Source organism: Lissotriton helveticus, chromosome 10 (genome assembly GCF_964261635.1).
Source record: "Lissotriton helveticus chromosome 10, aLisHel1.1, whole genome shotgun sequence".
Taxonomy (NCBI): Eukaryota; Metazoa; Chordata; class Amphibia; order Caudata; family Salamandridae; genus Lissotriton; species Lissotriton helveticus.
The window spans coordinates 234,685,375-234,703,103 of record NC_136071.1 but is presented as its reverse complement, the minus strand read 5'-3'; the positions used below and the strand labels follow the sequence as shown (position 1 = coordinate 234,703,103).

The 17,729-nt window shown below is 43.7% G+C and overlaps 1 protein-coding gene across 6 annotated transcripts in view; it reads right to left on the bottom strand.

The window, feature by feature from the left end:
* The window catches only part of TOM1L2 (target of myb1 like 2 membrane trafficking protein), a 501,785-nt gene that overhangs the window by 391,235 nt on the left and 92,821 nt on the right, over positions 1-17,729 (bottom strand). For all 6 annotated transcript variants that reach the window (XM_078665196.1, XM_078665195.1, XM_078665198.1 and 3 more), the window contains exon 3: positions 8,663-8,741. In XM_078665196.1, coding sequence (XP_078521322.1) covers positions 8,663-8,741 — 79 coding nt within the window. The remainder of the gene's footprint in view (positions 1-8,662; positions 8,742-17,729) is intronic.

The following is a 17,729-nucleotide window of genomic DNA, read 5'->3' as shown; positions in this document are numbered from 1 at the left end:
ACAGAGTACAGGGAAGTAAGGGGATAGGGGGTGGGTGAAGCAAACAAGAAACAGCAACAGGGCATCGAAAGTTGGAATGATGGCAAAAAGAGGCAGGAGAAGAAACAACCACTGGCACTGGCAAAGCAAGTAGGGATATCCGATGAAGGCAGCTGACTGGGAGAATGCCTGCCGCAGCTGCAGAGAATCGTAGGTCTTCCCGCTACGTGCGTAGTTCACTACCGCAGTACAGAAGGCGCATGCCCCGGCCGCACACTCCCGGCGCCGCAAACTAGTTTAGCTAAAACAATAAGAAAAGCGCACGTAAGTAACAATGGAGGGGGGGTGGGAACGGAGACACGGACAGCGGGAGGGGGGGGCGGGGGAAGGCAGGACAGCAGCAAGCACTTACCAGAGGATGACTTCTCTCCGGCGGCGGTCGGGGCAAATGACAAAATAAACGGCTGCAAAAAAAAAAGAAAAAAGTAAACGCCCACCGCCACATGACGTTTTAAAAGGGGCGGAGAGGGAAAAAATGTACGGAACGCCCACGAATCACCTCGCCATATGACGGACGCCTCTCTCTTCCAATGGCTAGCCTCCATTTATGGAGCTAGCCAATGGAAGACAGAGGCGGGACAGCCACCACATACTAGTCTCAAAAGTTTTCGCCTGCGCGAAACGCTGCTGCGCAGCTGTTCGCCAGGCGAAACCTAAAAACGGATTTTAGGGATGGTTAGGAAGCTAGAAACCAAGCATTCCTTAGGAACAATTTTTGACAGGAAGCCCCATACACTCTCAGTTCACACACCACCGATGAAGGATTATGCGAAAATATTTTACACTCACAAAGTGTTTGTTACCAATTCATATTATTTTTATGTTGACACTTGATAAAGTACTGCGAGATTTAAGAAAAGATTCACCTATTGTACAACTCACATGTCAGTGAGTATGATATTAGACACGTAATTTTACTAAAGAAAGAAAGGCAGACTGGGCTTTTTGTTCACTGGGTGTCTGCTTCCAGGGAATGCTTTAATGTAATTCGCAAGCATTATTATCGCATTGAGCCATTCCTCTGAAAATAAATTGTACTGCGCATCTATCTTGAAGAAAATTATACTTACAACGGAGCGTCTTGCACATATGAATCTAATAAGGATGCTTGACGGGATGAATGATGCAACTCGCTGTAAAATTGCAGATATTATGCACCATTAGAAAGGGGTCTAGGGTTTTACCAAAATAAATGAATACTGAGATATTGTACTGTGGTAAATAAATAAATAATACCCTATTTTTGACTAGACTTATAGCATAACAAATAGCTCAATAAAATAAGAGTCAAGATTCGAGGTAGTAGGAGTTTCTGCAGGTTTATTACAGCATAAGGACAGGATTAGGACAACCTGCATAGGAACAGAATGACAGGGCCCAGCAGGACAACTGGGGCCCAACAGGGGAAAAGAGGCCCAGCAGCTGCTGGGGCTAGGTCTGGGATGAGCGCGCTAACATTCAATAACAAAACACAGGCATATATACATAGCGCGAACACATAGTATTACATTGCAGTAGGCGTAGCAGTGGGTGGAGCAGAAGGCGTGACGCGTAGCAGTCGCGAAAGATAACAGTAAAAAGAGGTGTAACTGGGAGTATACATAGACATGTGATGCAAACGTAACAGAATATGTCATGAATGGGCGGAAACATAGGAGGGGGCTACCTAAGGAGCCGGGACCTCTAACCTAATGGTGCGCGAAAACTGGCAATGACGTGTTACTAGGAGAAGCTGGGGGCTACGAACTCGGTGCTAGGAGCAGAGACTAGAGTCTGGAGGGTCGGAGCGACATGTACCTAAACCCTATCTGGTATCTAATGTTTAGGGGACATGTTGATATAAACTAGAAGTCATGAGGGGAAAAGCTAACTTGATTCTAAGACTGGACCATGCATTATTCTACATGTAGTGCGTGATGAAGAATACTAAATGACTATTAAATACAGTATTTCTCTAACGTGGAGACGAGAAGGCTAGACAATGACGGAAACTATTGATGCAGTTCAGTAGCTTAGGAATGCAGAAGAGGAGGACTGAACTGATAACTGGAACTATAACATACTTTTGGCAGACTCAGAGGCAGAGCCAAGCTGCACCGGGCACTGCGAGGCAGGAAGTAAGTGAAGGGTCGAGGATACAGGTGGGGGCTGTATTGCTCCTCAGCGAGGCTTTCAGGAGACAGAAGCTGAATCTGTGGTCCGGGCCCTTTTGAGGCCTGGAAACGGGGACTTTATAATGGAATAACGTGCACACTGGGAAACGTGGCAACATTACTTTACATAGGCCTGATATTCGTAGTATTCACGAGGACTGGAAAATGTCATACCAGAGGTGGACACAACTATAATTGCGTCATTAATCGGACATGGGGAATAACATATGCATATTGGTCATGCACACATAACATATGATGGATGAGGCGTAGGGACACAGAACATGGCAAAATTTACTTTTCCACAGTACTACCAGGTCTAACAAGTCGTTCCTCCTCTGCCCAGTGCTATACATGACAGCCCTTCAGTCCCCAGCTCTGTCTTTGCTGCTACACTCATTGATTTTCTGTGCCATTTCACTACAGTTTGGAGTTCTGAGACAGCTAACCACTTATTAAATTGTAGAATCAAAAATAAAATGCTGAAAACAAAAATATTATATGCACACAAGCTGTAAGAATGCTATGGGGTTGACATTGTCCAATGCTCGTGCATTTGCAAAAATGTAAGCTTCCTGAGTTTGGGAATAGGACAGCCAAGCATGTGCTGTAGCATACATGTTACCTGTTGCGGTCCGTAAATAAAACGTATGCCAAAATGTGCTTCATAAACCACCTTGATTTCAAATATAGTATTTGCCACTCTCTTCTTTAAAAGAATTATCTTGAAGGATCACCCCTCCCCAAAAAAGAACCTTCCTACTGTCAATCGGACACAACACTCATCCACAAATGTTATGCCTCACCACTTTGAAGTGCCACCAGCTGCCACTGGTTAGAGGCCTGATTGTTTAATAGGAAACGTTTCTATAAAGGCAGAAGGTCAGACAAGGATTGTGAAATACGTGTTGAAGTCAATAGGCATTTAACAGTAGATTGTTATGACTGTATTAAAGCCTGCCATCCCTTTTAGAGTGTTGTTCAGCCTACTGTAATTTTGTGTATATATATATATATATATATATATATATATATATATATATATATATATATATATATATACACATACTTGAAGATGAAGGATCACAAGAAAACAACAGCCAGCGCAAAAATCTGGATCCCAAAGGATACAATGAGTCACAAAGAAATAAAATATCCAAGAAAGAAGTGACTCAAACAGATATATTCACCAAAGAACAAAAATATATTTCCACTACAACGTTTCAGCTTCCTCCTTCCTCAGGTAGTTTCAAGATGGTAAGCTCAGTGGCTGCACAGATGACACAGCTGAATTTTCAAAAAGCATCATGAGTGAAGATTCCATTTGGAATGTGGAATCAATGCAGTCCTGAGAGTTCTTGAGATATGCAGTAATCAGGATGTATTGTCAGTAATGTTCAGTCCATCTGGATGCAATGATTTTAAACGGTACATCCAGAAGTTTTCCCTGGAGTCCAGTAGTTCATGAACACAAAATTACAACTGATCTGTACCACAAGCCTACAGATGCTCATTTGTATCTAAACTGGACTTCATGTCACCCTCATCACACTAAACTGAGCATCATCTACAGCCAAGCACTCAGAATAAGACGTATCTGCAGCAATGAGGAAACCTGTAAAGACCATCTACAGGAGCTTGCTACATTATTTAGAAGGCGAGGCTATCCTCTGCATATCATACAGCAACAAATTGACAAGTCTTTGCAGTTACCCAGAGAAGCACTAATTTGGAATACCAACGCCAGAAACAAAAGTAACAGAACTCCATTTGTAGTCGACTATCATCCATCAGCTCCCAACTACAGAAATATAATGTAAAAAACATTTCCCTTACTGTCCACTTGTGAAAAATTACAAAAGATTTTTCCAAAACCGCCAGTCATTGCTTACCGCAGAGCTCCAAATTTACGATCTCTTATTGTGAGAGCTGAACTCAAGCAAGCTGTAACAAATGCAGGAGTTCATTGCTGTGACTCTAAAAGGTGCATCACGTGTGAATACCTTTTACAAACATCATCAGTTACTAGTTATGTTACCAGAAGGGCCTATGCAATAAGGCAGCATCTTACATGTCGGTCAACATGCATTATTTATGTGATTCAGTGCCAACGGCAAAGCTGTAAAAAACAATATGTAGGCCAAACAATGAATGACCTCCGCACACGATTCAGGAACCACAAATCAGCAATAATTAATAAGAAAATTGACCAACCTGTAGCCAATCATTGTAACCTTGTGGATCATTCACTATCAGATTTGAAGATTGCCCCATGGAACATGTCTCAAAGGAAGAACTACTGGACTCCAGGGAAAACTTCTGGATGTACCGTTTAAAATCATTGCATCCAGATGGACTGAACATTACTGACAATACATCCTGATTACTGCATATCTCAAGAACTCTCAGGACTGCATTGATTCCACATTCCAAATGGAATCTTCACTCATGATGCTTTTTGAAAATTCAGCTGTGTCATCTGTGCAGCCACTGAGCTTACCATCTTGAAACTACCTGAGGAAGGAGGAAGCTGAAACGTTGTAGTGGAAATATATTTTTGTTCTTTGGTGAATATATCTGTTTGAGTCACTTCTTTCTTGGTTATATATATATATATATACATATATATATATATATATAATACACACACACACACACAAAATAAAGAGAGCACAACGTTGGAGTACCTCACGCAGCGTGCCTTTATTTTCAATCTGCCGGTAGTACAGCATAGACAAACTCGTGGGTGCTGCTTATTTCCAGCCACGATAGTCCCAACATGTTTCTGGCGCACACGCGCCCCTGATCACGGGTAGGCTTAGGGAGAAGCAGCTGGCTGATGGCTTATGAAGGAAAATAGTCCCGCCCCTAAGGCACATTGCCCCCTGGTATTAGTAGTCCTTCGTGAAACTTTTGTAGAAGCCGCTGCCTCTTCTCCTCACATAGTTCATATACCACAGTGGGTTGCTTCATCCAACAGAGCTTGCCGCAGTACTCTTTTCCCCCCGACGAGATCACACACGCTGCTAGTTGTCGCGTTGATGAAGTATCAGCGCACGAACTGCACTTCCGCAGTGGGGTTCCTCCGCGACCTGGCTTGGCCGCAAAATATTCAAAATAAAGAGAGCACACCGTTGGAGTACCTCACGCAGGGTGCCTTTATTTTCAATCTGCCGTAGTACAGCATAGACAAACTCGTGGGTGCTGCTTATTTCCAGCCACGATAGTCCCAACATGTTTCTGGCGCACACGCGCCCTTGATCACAGGTAGGCTTAGGGAGAAGCTGATGGCTTATGAGGCAAAGTAGTCCCGCCCCTAAGGCACATTGCCCCCTGGTATTAGTAGTCCTTCGTGAAACTTTTGTAGAAGCCGCTGCCTCTTCTCCTCACATAGTTCATATACCACAGTGGGTTGCTTCATCCAACGGAGCTTGCCGCTGTACTCTTTCTCCCCCCCCCCCCCCCCCCGAGATCACAGACGCTGCTCGTTGTCGCGTTGATAAAGTATCAGCGCACGAACTGCACTTCCGCAGTGGGGTTCCTCCGCGACCTGGCTTGGCCGCAAAATATTCAAAATAATGAGAGCACACCGTTGGAGTACCTCACGCAGCGTGCCTTTATTTTCAATCTGCCGGTAGTACAGCATAGACAAACTCGTGGGTGCTGCTTATTTCCAGCCACGGTAGTCCCAACATGTTTCTGGCGCACACGCGCCCTTGATCACGGGTAGGCTTAGGGAGAAGCAGCTGGCTGATGGCTTATGAGGCAAAGTAGTCCCGCCCCTAAGGCACATTGCCCCCTGGTATTAGTAGTCCTTCGTGAAACTTTTGTAGAAGCCGCTGCCTCTTCTCCTCACATAGTTCATATACCACAGTGGGTGGCTTCATCCAACAGAGCTTGCCGCTGTACTCTTTTCCCCCGACGAGATCACACACGCTGTTTGTTGTCGTGTTGATGAAGTATCAGCGCACGAACTGCACTTCCGCAGTGGGGTTTCACGAAGGACTACTAATACCAGGGGGCAATGTGCCATAGGGGCGGGACTACTTTGCCTCCCCATTGCGGAAGTGCAGTTCGTGCGCTGATACTTCATCAACGCGACAACGAGCAGCATGTGTGATCTCGTCGGGGGAAAAGAGTACAGCGGCAAGCTCCTTATACACTTCCTGTAACAATAGCAAATCGTGTGATCAAGACAGCTCTGTCGAAACGCGTAACCTTTGCTAAATAAACTGTGGCATACTCGGAGTGCGAGTATTTTCTTTGAAGAAAGTTGCTGTGGAGTGAGATATGCCATAGGTCTGAGCTGTTCATCATAAAAAGTTACGGCAGAGGCAGTAGGCCTGATTTATTTACTAAATAACACATGTTAAATAAAAAGGTCTTTAAAGGTGGAATGTTTTTGCAGTGTGTTAAAGACTGCATGCAATCAGGTACTTTGTTACATGAAATCTCAAGGACTACCTTTGTAAGCTTTTAAATGTCTGTTACCCAATTAAAAAAAACCCTAGCATCTTAGGAAGAAATCATGTTCTGTATTATTTCTGTTTTCTTCAAGTTCACATCTGATGGGACTCTAATGTAACACACTTCATGCTTTACATAGCTTTTGTTTCTATGACATGTTTAGATTATATGGACTCTTTTTTCTCGATCTCTCCGAAAGGCCATTTTCTTTATGTCCCTCTTTTCTTGTTTGCTTGTGCTGTACTGTAGTCCTTTACATGGGCTCCTTATGCAACTGATTTTGTATACTCTATTTTGTGACTGGTACTTGTCCTTAATGTTTCTTAAACTTCAATAAACACATTTTGAGCATACAAAAAACTAGGGGTAAAAGATTTGCAATGTAATAATTCTTGCTAGAATCTCTGCAGTAGCTGTCTGCCAGGATCTTGCAATTAAAAAAAATCAATTATTTAATAATAAATATAACCATATATTTGATACATGTCCACATAGACACAGATGATACTTTGGGTCAGCTCTATTCTGTCATTGTCTTTCTGAGTGTCATTTACACTTAGCTTCTATACATGACAGCATACTTAGGGGGTAATGATTCAGAACACATCATTCATTGGCTCTCTCGTGCCACCCGAATGACAGCCTTTTCTAACCCACAGGTGCTAACCACCTGAAAATGAGTGTACTTCAGTGTTACTGGTTGGCCAGTCCTTTAGCTTTACATTTTCTCCTTTTATCGTTCCCTTTTCTTTGCTTTGCTTCCCTTTTTATTTTTTCTTAATAGAATACAGATAATTCCTTGCTTGCTTGCCATGCATTTCATCTGCAGTGTCCCGCATCCAGAGTGGCTATTTCCTGTAAACCAGGTGAAAATCGTGGAATACTGCTGTCCATTGTGCATCCTCATTATCCCAATCAAAGATGCCCAACATATTGGTTTTAACTTTGCGGCCATGCTGAAACTTTAAAGATAGACTATGTCCAGTACCACTGCAAGAAAGACACCTACAGCTATTCATTTTGTAACTGCAAGCATATGCCTGCTGTGTTTTGATGACTTCAAAAACAATAGAGCCACCCAATAATCCCCCAGGGACGGGTATCGTCAATAACAATAGCAAAAATGTCCCTAAAGGAATCATTCATATAAAAGTTTCGATGTTTGTTAGTGTCATATCCATGAACACTTAATTTATAACAATCACAGGAGCTTAATGATAAGAACAGTTTATCAAAAAGATCGACATTTTTTAATACATAATTTTTTTTGTCAATTATTTTTGGCAACAAAACTACCAGTCATTTCAAAACATATTGTGTGGTAGGACATAGAACACCTTTCGCATTATACATGGATTTTGTAATTAACCATGTTCAGATGGTTATTGCACAGACTCAACAGGTCTACAGAAACCAATTAAATTATTTGAGCAAAAACGGTGTTCATACGGTGTTTATGTATTAAAAAATTTCGATCTTTTTGATAAACTGTTGTTATCATTAAGCTCCTGTTATTTGGTATAAATTAAGTGTTCATGGATATGACACTAACAAAAATCGGAACTTTTATATGAAGGATTCCTTTAGGGAAATGTTTGCTAGTGTTTTGATGACAGCATTTGTTTTCTACATGTGCTCTCCTAATATATCTTGCATATGTTGTTGAATGAATGTATGTTTTAAAGTTGTGTCATAGGGTGAATGCAAGAATGAGTCAGAGAGGATGGATGAATAGATGCAAAGATGAGTGAAAAAGTGCATGTATGATGACTTATTGAATGCCTAAACCCATCAATGACAAAAATGCCACTTTAATTCATAAGCTAGACCTATTGGCAATTCTATTGCTTGGTCATTAAAAGAAGAAACAGCAAGACAATACAGGGGTGAGCTACATTAACTCAGGTTGCAGAGCTGCATGTAGGGCGGGAAACCAATAATGGAAATCAAACAAAAAATCTGCAGATCAAAGAGTATTTGTCAGACCAAATTTTCAAGCTCACCGTTAACGCCAGCATTACTTCTCTGTAGTTTTTGTTACCATTTAGCCTCTTCTTCAAGGCACGGATGGCATCCTTGGGGCTAAAGAAAGAAAAAGAATAATTGAAAAAATTCATAAATATGAAGGTCATCGCATGCCCTTGATACACACAATAGAAACCCCGCCAATCTCTGTTGAACAAAAATAATTGCTGCAAAAAGAACAAAATGGCCTTATCACAGGTAAACCTATCAATCATCCAAATATTAAGGTGTCACGTTCATTACTGAAACTTGGTTCTACTTCTTCAGAGGAGGAACTCTCAAACTCTCAAAGGCTGGCAGCAATGGAACTGGAACTGCACTCAAAACTCAACTGATGGATGGTGGGAGAATAGGGTCAGTGTCTCAAGGGGGTTTGCACGCAAACCTATTAAATGGTACAGAGGAAACTAAATTGTGGAGTGGAAGGAATGGGGCAAAAGAGCTGGAGAATTGAAACAGAGAGGGTATGGGCAGCGATAAAAAGAATATACTTTTTAATATTCAGGGTGATGAAAATATCTATCATCAAAGCAAAAAGAAAATCCGCTTAGCTGCTAGTCCAGCAACCATGAGACCTTTTCACAGCTATCATCTAAACAGGGTATGGCAAGCTTCCTTCAACATGGGCAACTTTATGCTATTGATAGTAAGCCTACCAGGCCATATCAGGGCATGCCGTTGGTGAAGGTGACTAGTAGAAGAGGGATATGATACTGATAAGCTAGGCAGAGATACAATCACACTATTTAAGATTTAATTAAATGTCTTCCTCTACTTTAAAAAGTATGAAGGAAGTCAAATGGATGCTACAGGAACATAATGTGCAAGACTAGGTATAGTTACCACGTGTGCAGGTAGTCCATTTCCAAGTATTTATTCAGTAACAGTAAATAAGACCACCAGTCCAACAGCTGTTCAGCATCCAACTGTCCCCACAGCCTCAACCTTCCACCCAGCCTCAGCACAGCTGATTGTTGTGTCACTGATGACCAATGGAATGTACAGGTTGCCCAGCAACTGAGCCAAGGATCAGATGTGCAAGATCCAGACCCAGGGTAAAGGAAACATGGGGAACATGAATAAAGCCCACGCCAAAGACACTTGCACATTCCCCTTTGGACTACCAACTTCAGAGGAACCGTTTCTAAAAGTGATGAACAAAGAATCAAATAATCTGTGTTCACTGGTTTACTCTGAAAAAAAGGCAGCCAAACAAAACCACTAATCGTGTTCCACATCAAGACTGTTACCTAGCAAAGAGCGGTGATTCTTTATTTCTTTACCCCTTCTTCAGAAATCCCAAATGTAATCAAACAGTAATTCCTGGGTGAAAGAAAACCTCAGGATGCTACGGAGACACCAGTCGATAAGAAAAGCCCACGATTATTTTACTTTTTTTGTTGGGAAAAACCCTCAATGTGGCTACTGCAAGATTTTTTACAGCAACTTTGCTAATATATTGTAGGGGTAAACCTACACCTCAAATATGAATCACAGTCACACAGATGCATTAGGACTAAGGCCTAAAGGGCACGAGTTGTGTTCCACTCTGTTTTCACCTTTACATTTTTTTAATAAATAGTTTTATTTTGTTTACTTTTAAAGAAGTAAACCAAACAATCAAAGCAGGTTGGTAATCATCACTGCACATGACATTATATGATACAGAGGCTGACTAACTATATGATTAAGAGTCAGGATCCTCACATTCAAATATAAATAAATCATTCAGGGCAGTAATGGTTCAATCCGAGGCATTACATCATCCATTTTTTGTAACACCCCCTCCACTTATAGATATTTTCTTCTGCTTTTGTGCAGTCGTCCCTACCTTAGCTCATTCACTCGGGTGGAATGTTGGGTGGGGGTGCGTCATTTCTCCAGTAGCGTGCAATGGTTCTCCTGGCTTTCAGCCATCCATTACACCCAGAATAAATTTTTAGGGTCTGGTGTGATTGCTTTTGTGAGACTCTTGGTGCTGTGTATTTTCCTCTAGCCCAGCAAGCCTGTATGTGAGGGCATTCCCATACTGTATGATAAAAGGAGTCAACGGTTTCCTTGCATTAAAACACAGGTATGGCTCACAGACCTGACCTTTTTTTCATACCCTATCAGGGTTATAATATATCCTATGAAAGTAATTACATTTGATCATTAGGAGGTTAAAAGTAATGGCCAACGTATGTGCTGCAATCCTAGCCTCTTGCCACTCATCAGCTAACTCTCCCAAATCATGTTCCCACAGGTCTCATGTTTTACTCAATGGGTCAAGGGCATTTAACATCGGAGAACTATGTATCCTGGATATACCCTTACAGCCAATACATTCTATAGCGAATTTGGAGTCCAGCAGGTTGAAGCCAGGGACCGCGACCAATCACCTTCTCTATATGCACCGAGGGTGTGGCACAGCTGTAAGTACCTAAATAACCGAGTTCTGAGCAGCTCAAAATCTGCCACTAGCTGTTTAAAGGACTTAATATGATCATGAACCCAGACACTGCTCAAATGTAATACCGTACTCCGTTCTCAAGCCACGAAATCCCAAAGCTTTGCGACTTGTGCTAACCATGATCCACACCTAAGGAGGGAGTCTCATTAGTAAGGTTGCCAAGCTATGTAGTGTGCTTCAGGGCATCATGCCTGCAGAGCATCTGTACTCCTGTAATCTGCGTGAGCAATTTTAGGGGAGATAGCTATACAATAGTTGCAAAATACCTGTTTTTTCAACAATGTTTTGTTCCAATCTTATTCTAGGATCCTACCTGTTAGCAAATAGCCAGTTATTTATTGAGATGAGCTGTGAGCCCAATCACAGAGACGGATATCAAAGAGGCCTTAGCCACATCATAAGGAGATTGGGTACTTTTCTGAAATGAAATTTTAGGAAGCTTGCGTGGCAGAGGAATTTTGTGACTCGTATTTGCATTTTGGTGGCAGGATAACATAGGGTAGTTCTGCAGCATCTACAAAAAACAAGGCAGGTTGAACACAGAGAGAGATGCTCTGCACCTTACAGAGAGAGGCAAGGAGGAGCACATTCCCAGGTCTCTTCTTGTATGCTGCATTAAGGAAGCAATGTTTAATTCCCAACCCCACTGTTGTGCAAAATCTACCATCATGTCCAGGTATCTGAAATTATCCCCCGCCACCTGTAGTGGAGTATATGCTATGCACCGTGGCTGGGTGCGGCACGCCTGCACATATGTTGACTTATTCCTGTTAGCTTTCTGAAAACTTGGCCATATATCCTCAAAGTCTGTGTCAGTATCTCCAGCATGTCCTTGAATCGCTGAATGAAAAGTAGCATTTAATCCACATATGATGACACCCTATCTTCAAACTCTCCAAACCATTCGAACCCTTCAATCTCGAAATCTCTACTAATCCACTCTGTCAAGGGCTCTGCAAGCAGAGCAAAGTGGAGAGGGAATAGAGAGGACATCTCTGGCGGGTTCCACAGCAGATAGGGAATAGGGGCGCCAACACACTGTTCATTCTCACCTGGGCCCATGGCGCTTCATATAGGGCCACAAAAAAGGAGCAAAAGTGAGGACTAAAGATCACTTTAGAGTGCAATGTTGGTTCCCATGCATCAGCCAGCACACCACTAACAAACAGATTGGGGAGAACCTTCGCTAGGAGTTAGGCTTCAACATTAATTAAAGATATAGGGCGTTAGGATGCACAATCATTTGCAGGTTTATCAGAATTTAAGATAGTGACTATCGTTGTGATGGGCAAACCCTCTGGGAGAGATGCTCACTACCCAAAAATCCTCAAACATTGCTAGCAGGTGCTGCGCAAGTAGCAATGAGTATAGCTTATAGAATTCTATTTTAAGTCATTGGGCAGGGGTCTTGCTAGAGAGCTTTTTCACCATGACTTACTGAAGTTCTTCCTAAGAGACTGGAAGTTTTAACTCATCCTGGTCTGCATGAAACAATTCCCTAAGAAAGAGGTCATCTACAATTGGGTTCCAAGTCTCTGACCAAGAGCGAGGGTGGGGCAACGGGGCGTGGGATGTTCTAGTAAGGTCACTGTAGTAATCTGAGAATTGCATGGCAGTTAACAGAGTCTGTAAGGTCACTGTAGTAATCTGAGAATTGCGTGGCAGTAAACAGAGTCTGTAATCATCTTTTCCTTAGAGTCACTTATTGATGGAATAATAATGCCTTCTGTGTCCTGTTTTCTAACCCAATAGGGTAGTAGGCAAGTTTTATTACCCAATTTGTAATTTTGTTTTACTGAGACATCGTCAACGCCATTTTAGCTGTGTTCAATAACTTTTGCTTTAGTGACAGTGGGTTTGCTCAAGCTTCCCAAGAATATCATCGATGTTTTCCCTAGATAGGTGCACCTCAAATTCAGTAATTTGCTGTTCAAGAGCGAGAATCTCAACGCGTCCTGTATTTCTCCTTCCCTTAGATGTAGGAGAACACCCTGCCCCGGATCACCAGCTTGAATGCTTCCCACAAGGTCACAGAGGACAAAAACCCAGGTAATACTAAGTTTGAAGTAATCCTGTATCACTTCGTATAGAAGCTCACTGAATGCATCGATTCCCAGGTAAAACTATATGGTCTCTGAGTGCTACCCGCTATTGTTGTGAGTGTTACGTTACTGTGGCATCGTACTACACCCAATGTAAACAGCTTCAACAAAATCTTACCGCAACTATATTACCCTCTCACCTTATACTTTCTACTTCAGCATCTGTCAACCCAATACTAAACTATGAACCTCAGTAATGGACAGGACCTATGTTAATAGCACAAATTGGCCTTGTAATGAGACAAGAACGGCCCAAATTAACAGGTGTGTGTTGCCACATTTGAGCTACCGTCCAACCGCAAGATTGCATTGTATTATAATTGCATTTATACCGCGCTTACTACCCCTGACGAGACGTCGAAGCGCTATTTTGGTGAGCAGCACACTACTCCGGAAACCCATAAGGATTAGTGGTGAATTAGTATAGTGAAATATGAAAGTAATTTGAGTGGTGGAAATGTTAGTCAGTTATTTGGATTGAGAAGGGTAGCGGAGGGATAGAAGAGGGAAAAAGGTTTGCATATATATGTAGCGCTTGTAACCCCTGATGGGGTATTGAAGCGCGTTTTCAGCGAGTAGCACACTACTCCGGAACCCATAAAGAATTAGTGGTGAATTAGTATAGTGAAATTTGCGAAGTGGGCATGTGTGAGACCTGTCAGCCCTAGGGTGGTTTTCCCTATTTTTTTCGCCCTTGCCTCATTTTTTTTCCCACCTTCTTTTTGTTGGCCTTAGGTCTCTGGGCACCTTCCCATTGCTAGTCAATGCTAAGGTGCAGGTTCTCTCTTCCCCCAACATGGCTGCCACTGACCCCTGCTACTGCGGTGTGGTCTTTTCAGGCGCACTCTAGTTACCAGGAGCTGACTGGAACCCCTAAACATTGTAGCAATGCCAGCCTGCCTTGCCTGCCCATAGCTAGACTAGGGAAGCTCCTGGAACCTTCCGGAATGGGGGAGTGGTCACCAACTGCCAACTGCCACTATAAAAGAAAAGGGAGGGAAACTTTCTAGTCAGTTGGGGCATCACTGACCTGGGGGGCCCTACGCAGGAGACTTAGACGGTGGGGCCTAGTCAGGAACCTATACCACTGGGGGGAGACAGGGTTTAGGCGCTACCCACCAAGCTGAGTAAGGAACACTGAACTAGCCCACTGATCTGGCCCGGCGGGAGGGGAACCCAGGGACCACCTGAAGTGACCTGCTGAGGAAAGCCTTCAACTCAACCCCCCCCCCCCTCAAGAAACCAAGAGACTGTAACCTATCAAGGGCGCAAGAACCATCAAGCGCCAGGAACAAATCCAACTGCCAGGACTACTGGGGATTAAACAGGTACCGGACTGTGTCCCTTCTGCGCCCCTCATCTGGGCCTGCGCTGACCTGCCTAACCCCCTCCCCCCCCCCGAGCGCTGTGATCCCTGAGGCGCTGCTGTCCCTCAAGCGCTGTGATCCCTGAGGCGCTGCTGTCCCTCAAGCGCTGTGCTGCCCTGTGCCCCGGTGCCGTGCCTCCTCAGCCCTGTGACTCTGACGCACGGTTTCCCCGGACTAACCGCTGCAGCCCGGGCTCTCCTGAGGGTCCTTTGAAGAGCCGCCTCTTTCCCCCCCCCCCGAGCGCTGTGGCTGGAGCGCTTGCTGCCGATCACCGCGGCCCGGCCCGATTCTATGGGAAGGCCGCCGCGTATTTCAGTCAGGCCTCGCTAGGCCTGAAGCTTCTGCCGACCTGCCTCACGTGACGGGGTGTCGGAAGAGACTCCGCCCCCGCCACGCTCCTATTGGCCGCTGACGACTTGCCGCCGCCTGATTGGTCCTGGGCCCGTGGAGGCCTCTGGAGGCCCGAGACCAGGAGAGGAGCCGGCACGAACGCTCCGGAGGAACCCGAGAGCCCCCACCTGCCAGCTCAGGCCCCCGGAGGGCCTGGAAACCACAGGAAGGCCCAGCGGAGGGCAGGGGGGCCCTCCCTTCCTGCCAGAACCAAGGCAAGGGCTCCGTTGGGAGCCGAAGAGACCAGGTAACCCCTGGGGAGGTGGGCGTAAGGCCAAAGGAGGCCCCGAGTTCACCCCTCCCCTGGGGCACTTTGTTGAGGGGCCCTTGTTAGCCCAAAGAGAGCCCCCTGAACTGGGCCAAGACTTTGGTAGACCCCTGGATCCGGGGCTAGTTAAGGTAACCCCTGTCTGGGGTAAAGCTGAACACCGGACCCTGTGGCTTTATGAGTGGTCCATTCTGGAGATCTGAACTGCTTCTTTTAGGCCAGATCGGTGGTTTACTCATGCCTGATGTGATGGTTATTCCTGCCTAATGCATGGTCTGCTCACCTACTGAAATGGTTATTCTGGCCTACTACAATGTTTTATGAATGCCACAGTTATCTCCTAGGTAGCTCCTGTGATGAAATGTTTATTGCTCATTCAAGAAATGTTATTCGAATGTCTCTATGAGGACTTCCTTGCAGGTGCAGACTGGGAGCAAGCCTTATGCCAGGCCTACAGTTTTTTTACCATTTAATATTTATCTATTTATGTATTTATGGCTGAGCAATGCAGAATATGTGCTTTTAAGAAAAGGCAATGAGTTATCACTACTGTGGCTTTTGGCTTGCCCTTATCTTGCTCTTAGATAAAACTTATTTATTTGAATCAAACATACTGGTGTGGTCTCAGTCTTTGCGTGCATTTGCGGTCTCAGTGGATGCGTGTGCTGTACAGATGCTTAACACCTAAGCTTTCGGGTGCCTACCTGCTCGTGCCAGGCTACCATCGGGGATCTGGTGAACCCAGATCCTACAACATGTTAGCCTGTTATTCTGATTGAAAGGATAGAGGATGGACATGTTAGCCTGTTATTCTGATTGAAAGGATAGAGGAGGGACAGAAGAGTGAAGGATTTAGACTTTTTTTATTTTTTGTTGGAGGTCATAGCAGTAGTAAGAGGCTTGGGATGAGTAAAAAGGGATGTGGAGGGGAACAGTCAGAGGGAAGAGTTTAGAAAGGCTTGTTTTGGGGGATCGGTATAGTAAAAGAGGTGTCAGATGGTGCAAGGAGGGGTAGAGTAGGGGAGATTTAGAAAGGTCTATTTTGGGGATCATAGTAGTGGTATGGAGTTTGGGATGAATGAGAGAGTGGATGTAGAGGATATATTGATAGAGGTATAGGGTGAGAAATAGGGTAGTGCATTGGAAAGAGTAGTTGAAAGAGGTTTGAGATGAGTCAGAGTTGAGGTAGAAGATATATTGAGAGAGGTATAGAGTGAATAGAGTGAGAAATAGGGTAGTGCATTGGATATGCTGGATTAGAAGAAAGTTCATGGAAAGTATATAGATATATACAGGAAGTAAGTATATGCAGATTAAAGATATTGAGAGAGGTATAGAGTGAGAAATAGGGTAGTGCAATGAATATGCTTTTTTGGGTAGGGGAGAAAAGTAATACATTTATAGATCCAAGTACATGGAAGGTATATAAATGCATAAAGGAAGTAAGTATATGTAGATTAAAGATTAATTCGAAAAACTCTGGTTTTCAAGTGTTGTACTTAAGATTTTTGATTTTTTTTAAACATAATTATTCTACATGTTTATACAAAGCAATACCCATATATAGGTACAGATCTATAGTACAAATAAATGCCTATATACAGAGGGATATGCTGTATATTTCTGTTTGCGTATGGTGCTTATGTGGGGAAGAGCCAATTCTTGAGTCGTTTCCTGAAGATAAGGTGGTTGTCGGTGGATCTTATATTGGGGTAAAGACTTCCATATTGTGGCTGCTTGAACAGAGAAGGATGTGCCACCCATGGTTGTTTTCTTGTATCTTGGGATTTTGAGGCAAGATGCCACTCTAGAGCGGAGGTTTCTATGTTGAATGTTTTTGGTGATTTTATTAATGATGAAGAGCGGTCCCATTCCGTGTATCGCTTTGTGGGTGATACAAAGCAGCTTGAACGTGGATCTTCTGGCAACCGGTAACCAATACAGGGCTTTCAACACAGGGGGGGATGTTGCCTCGCGGTTTGATATGCAATAGTAGTATGGTAGCCGAGTTCTGAATCCGTTGTAGTCATAGTCGTTCAAGGTGATCCGTGGTAGAGGCTACTGGTGTAATCAAGTTTGGACAGAACAAGGGAGATGGTAGTTTGGATTTTATGTGTAAATTCCAAAAGGAGGAAGATTTGTTGCAGAGTTTTTATAGTAACAAAGCTTGATCTTGTTCGTTTGTCCACTTGGGCATTCATCGATAGCTTGGAGTCCATGGTCATTCCGAGGTCTCTTACTTCCTTCGATACATTAGCCGGTGATCCCAGTTCATCAGGCAAGGCGGGTCATAACGTTTCCAATCGCCACATGTGAGTATTTGGAAGCATTCAATTTGAGATGGCGCCAAGTCATCCATTGATCTACAGCTCTGAGACAACTGAAAACTGGCAAGTTTCCAATGTCTTTGGGGCATTCCACTTAAAGGAGACCTTCAAATCAAACATTGTTGCGGTGTAAGCAGGC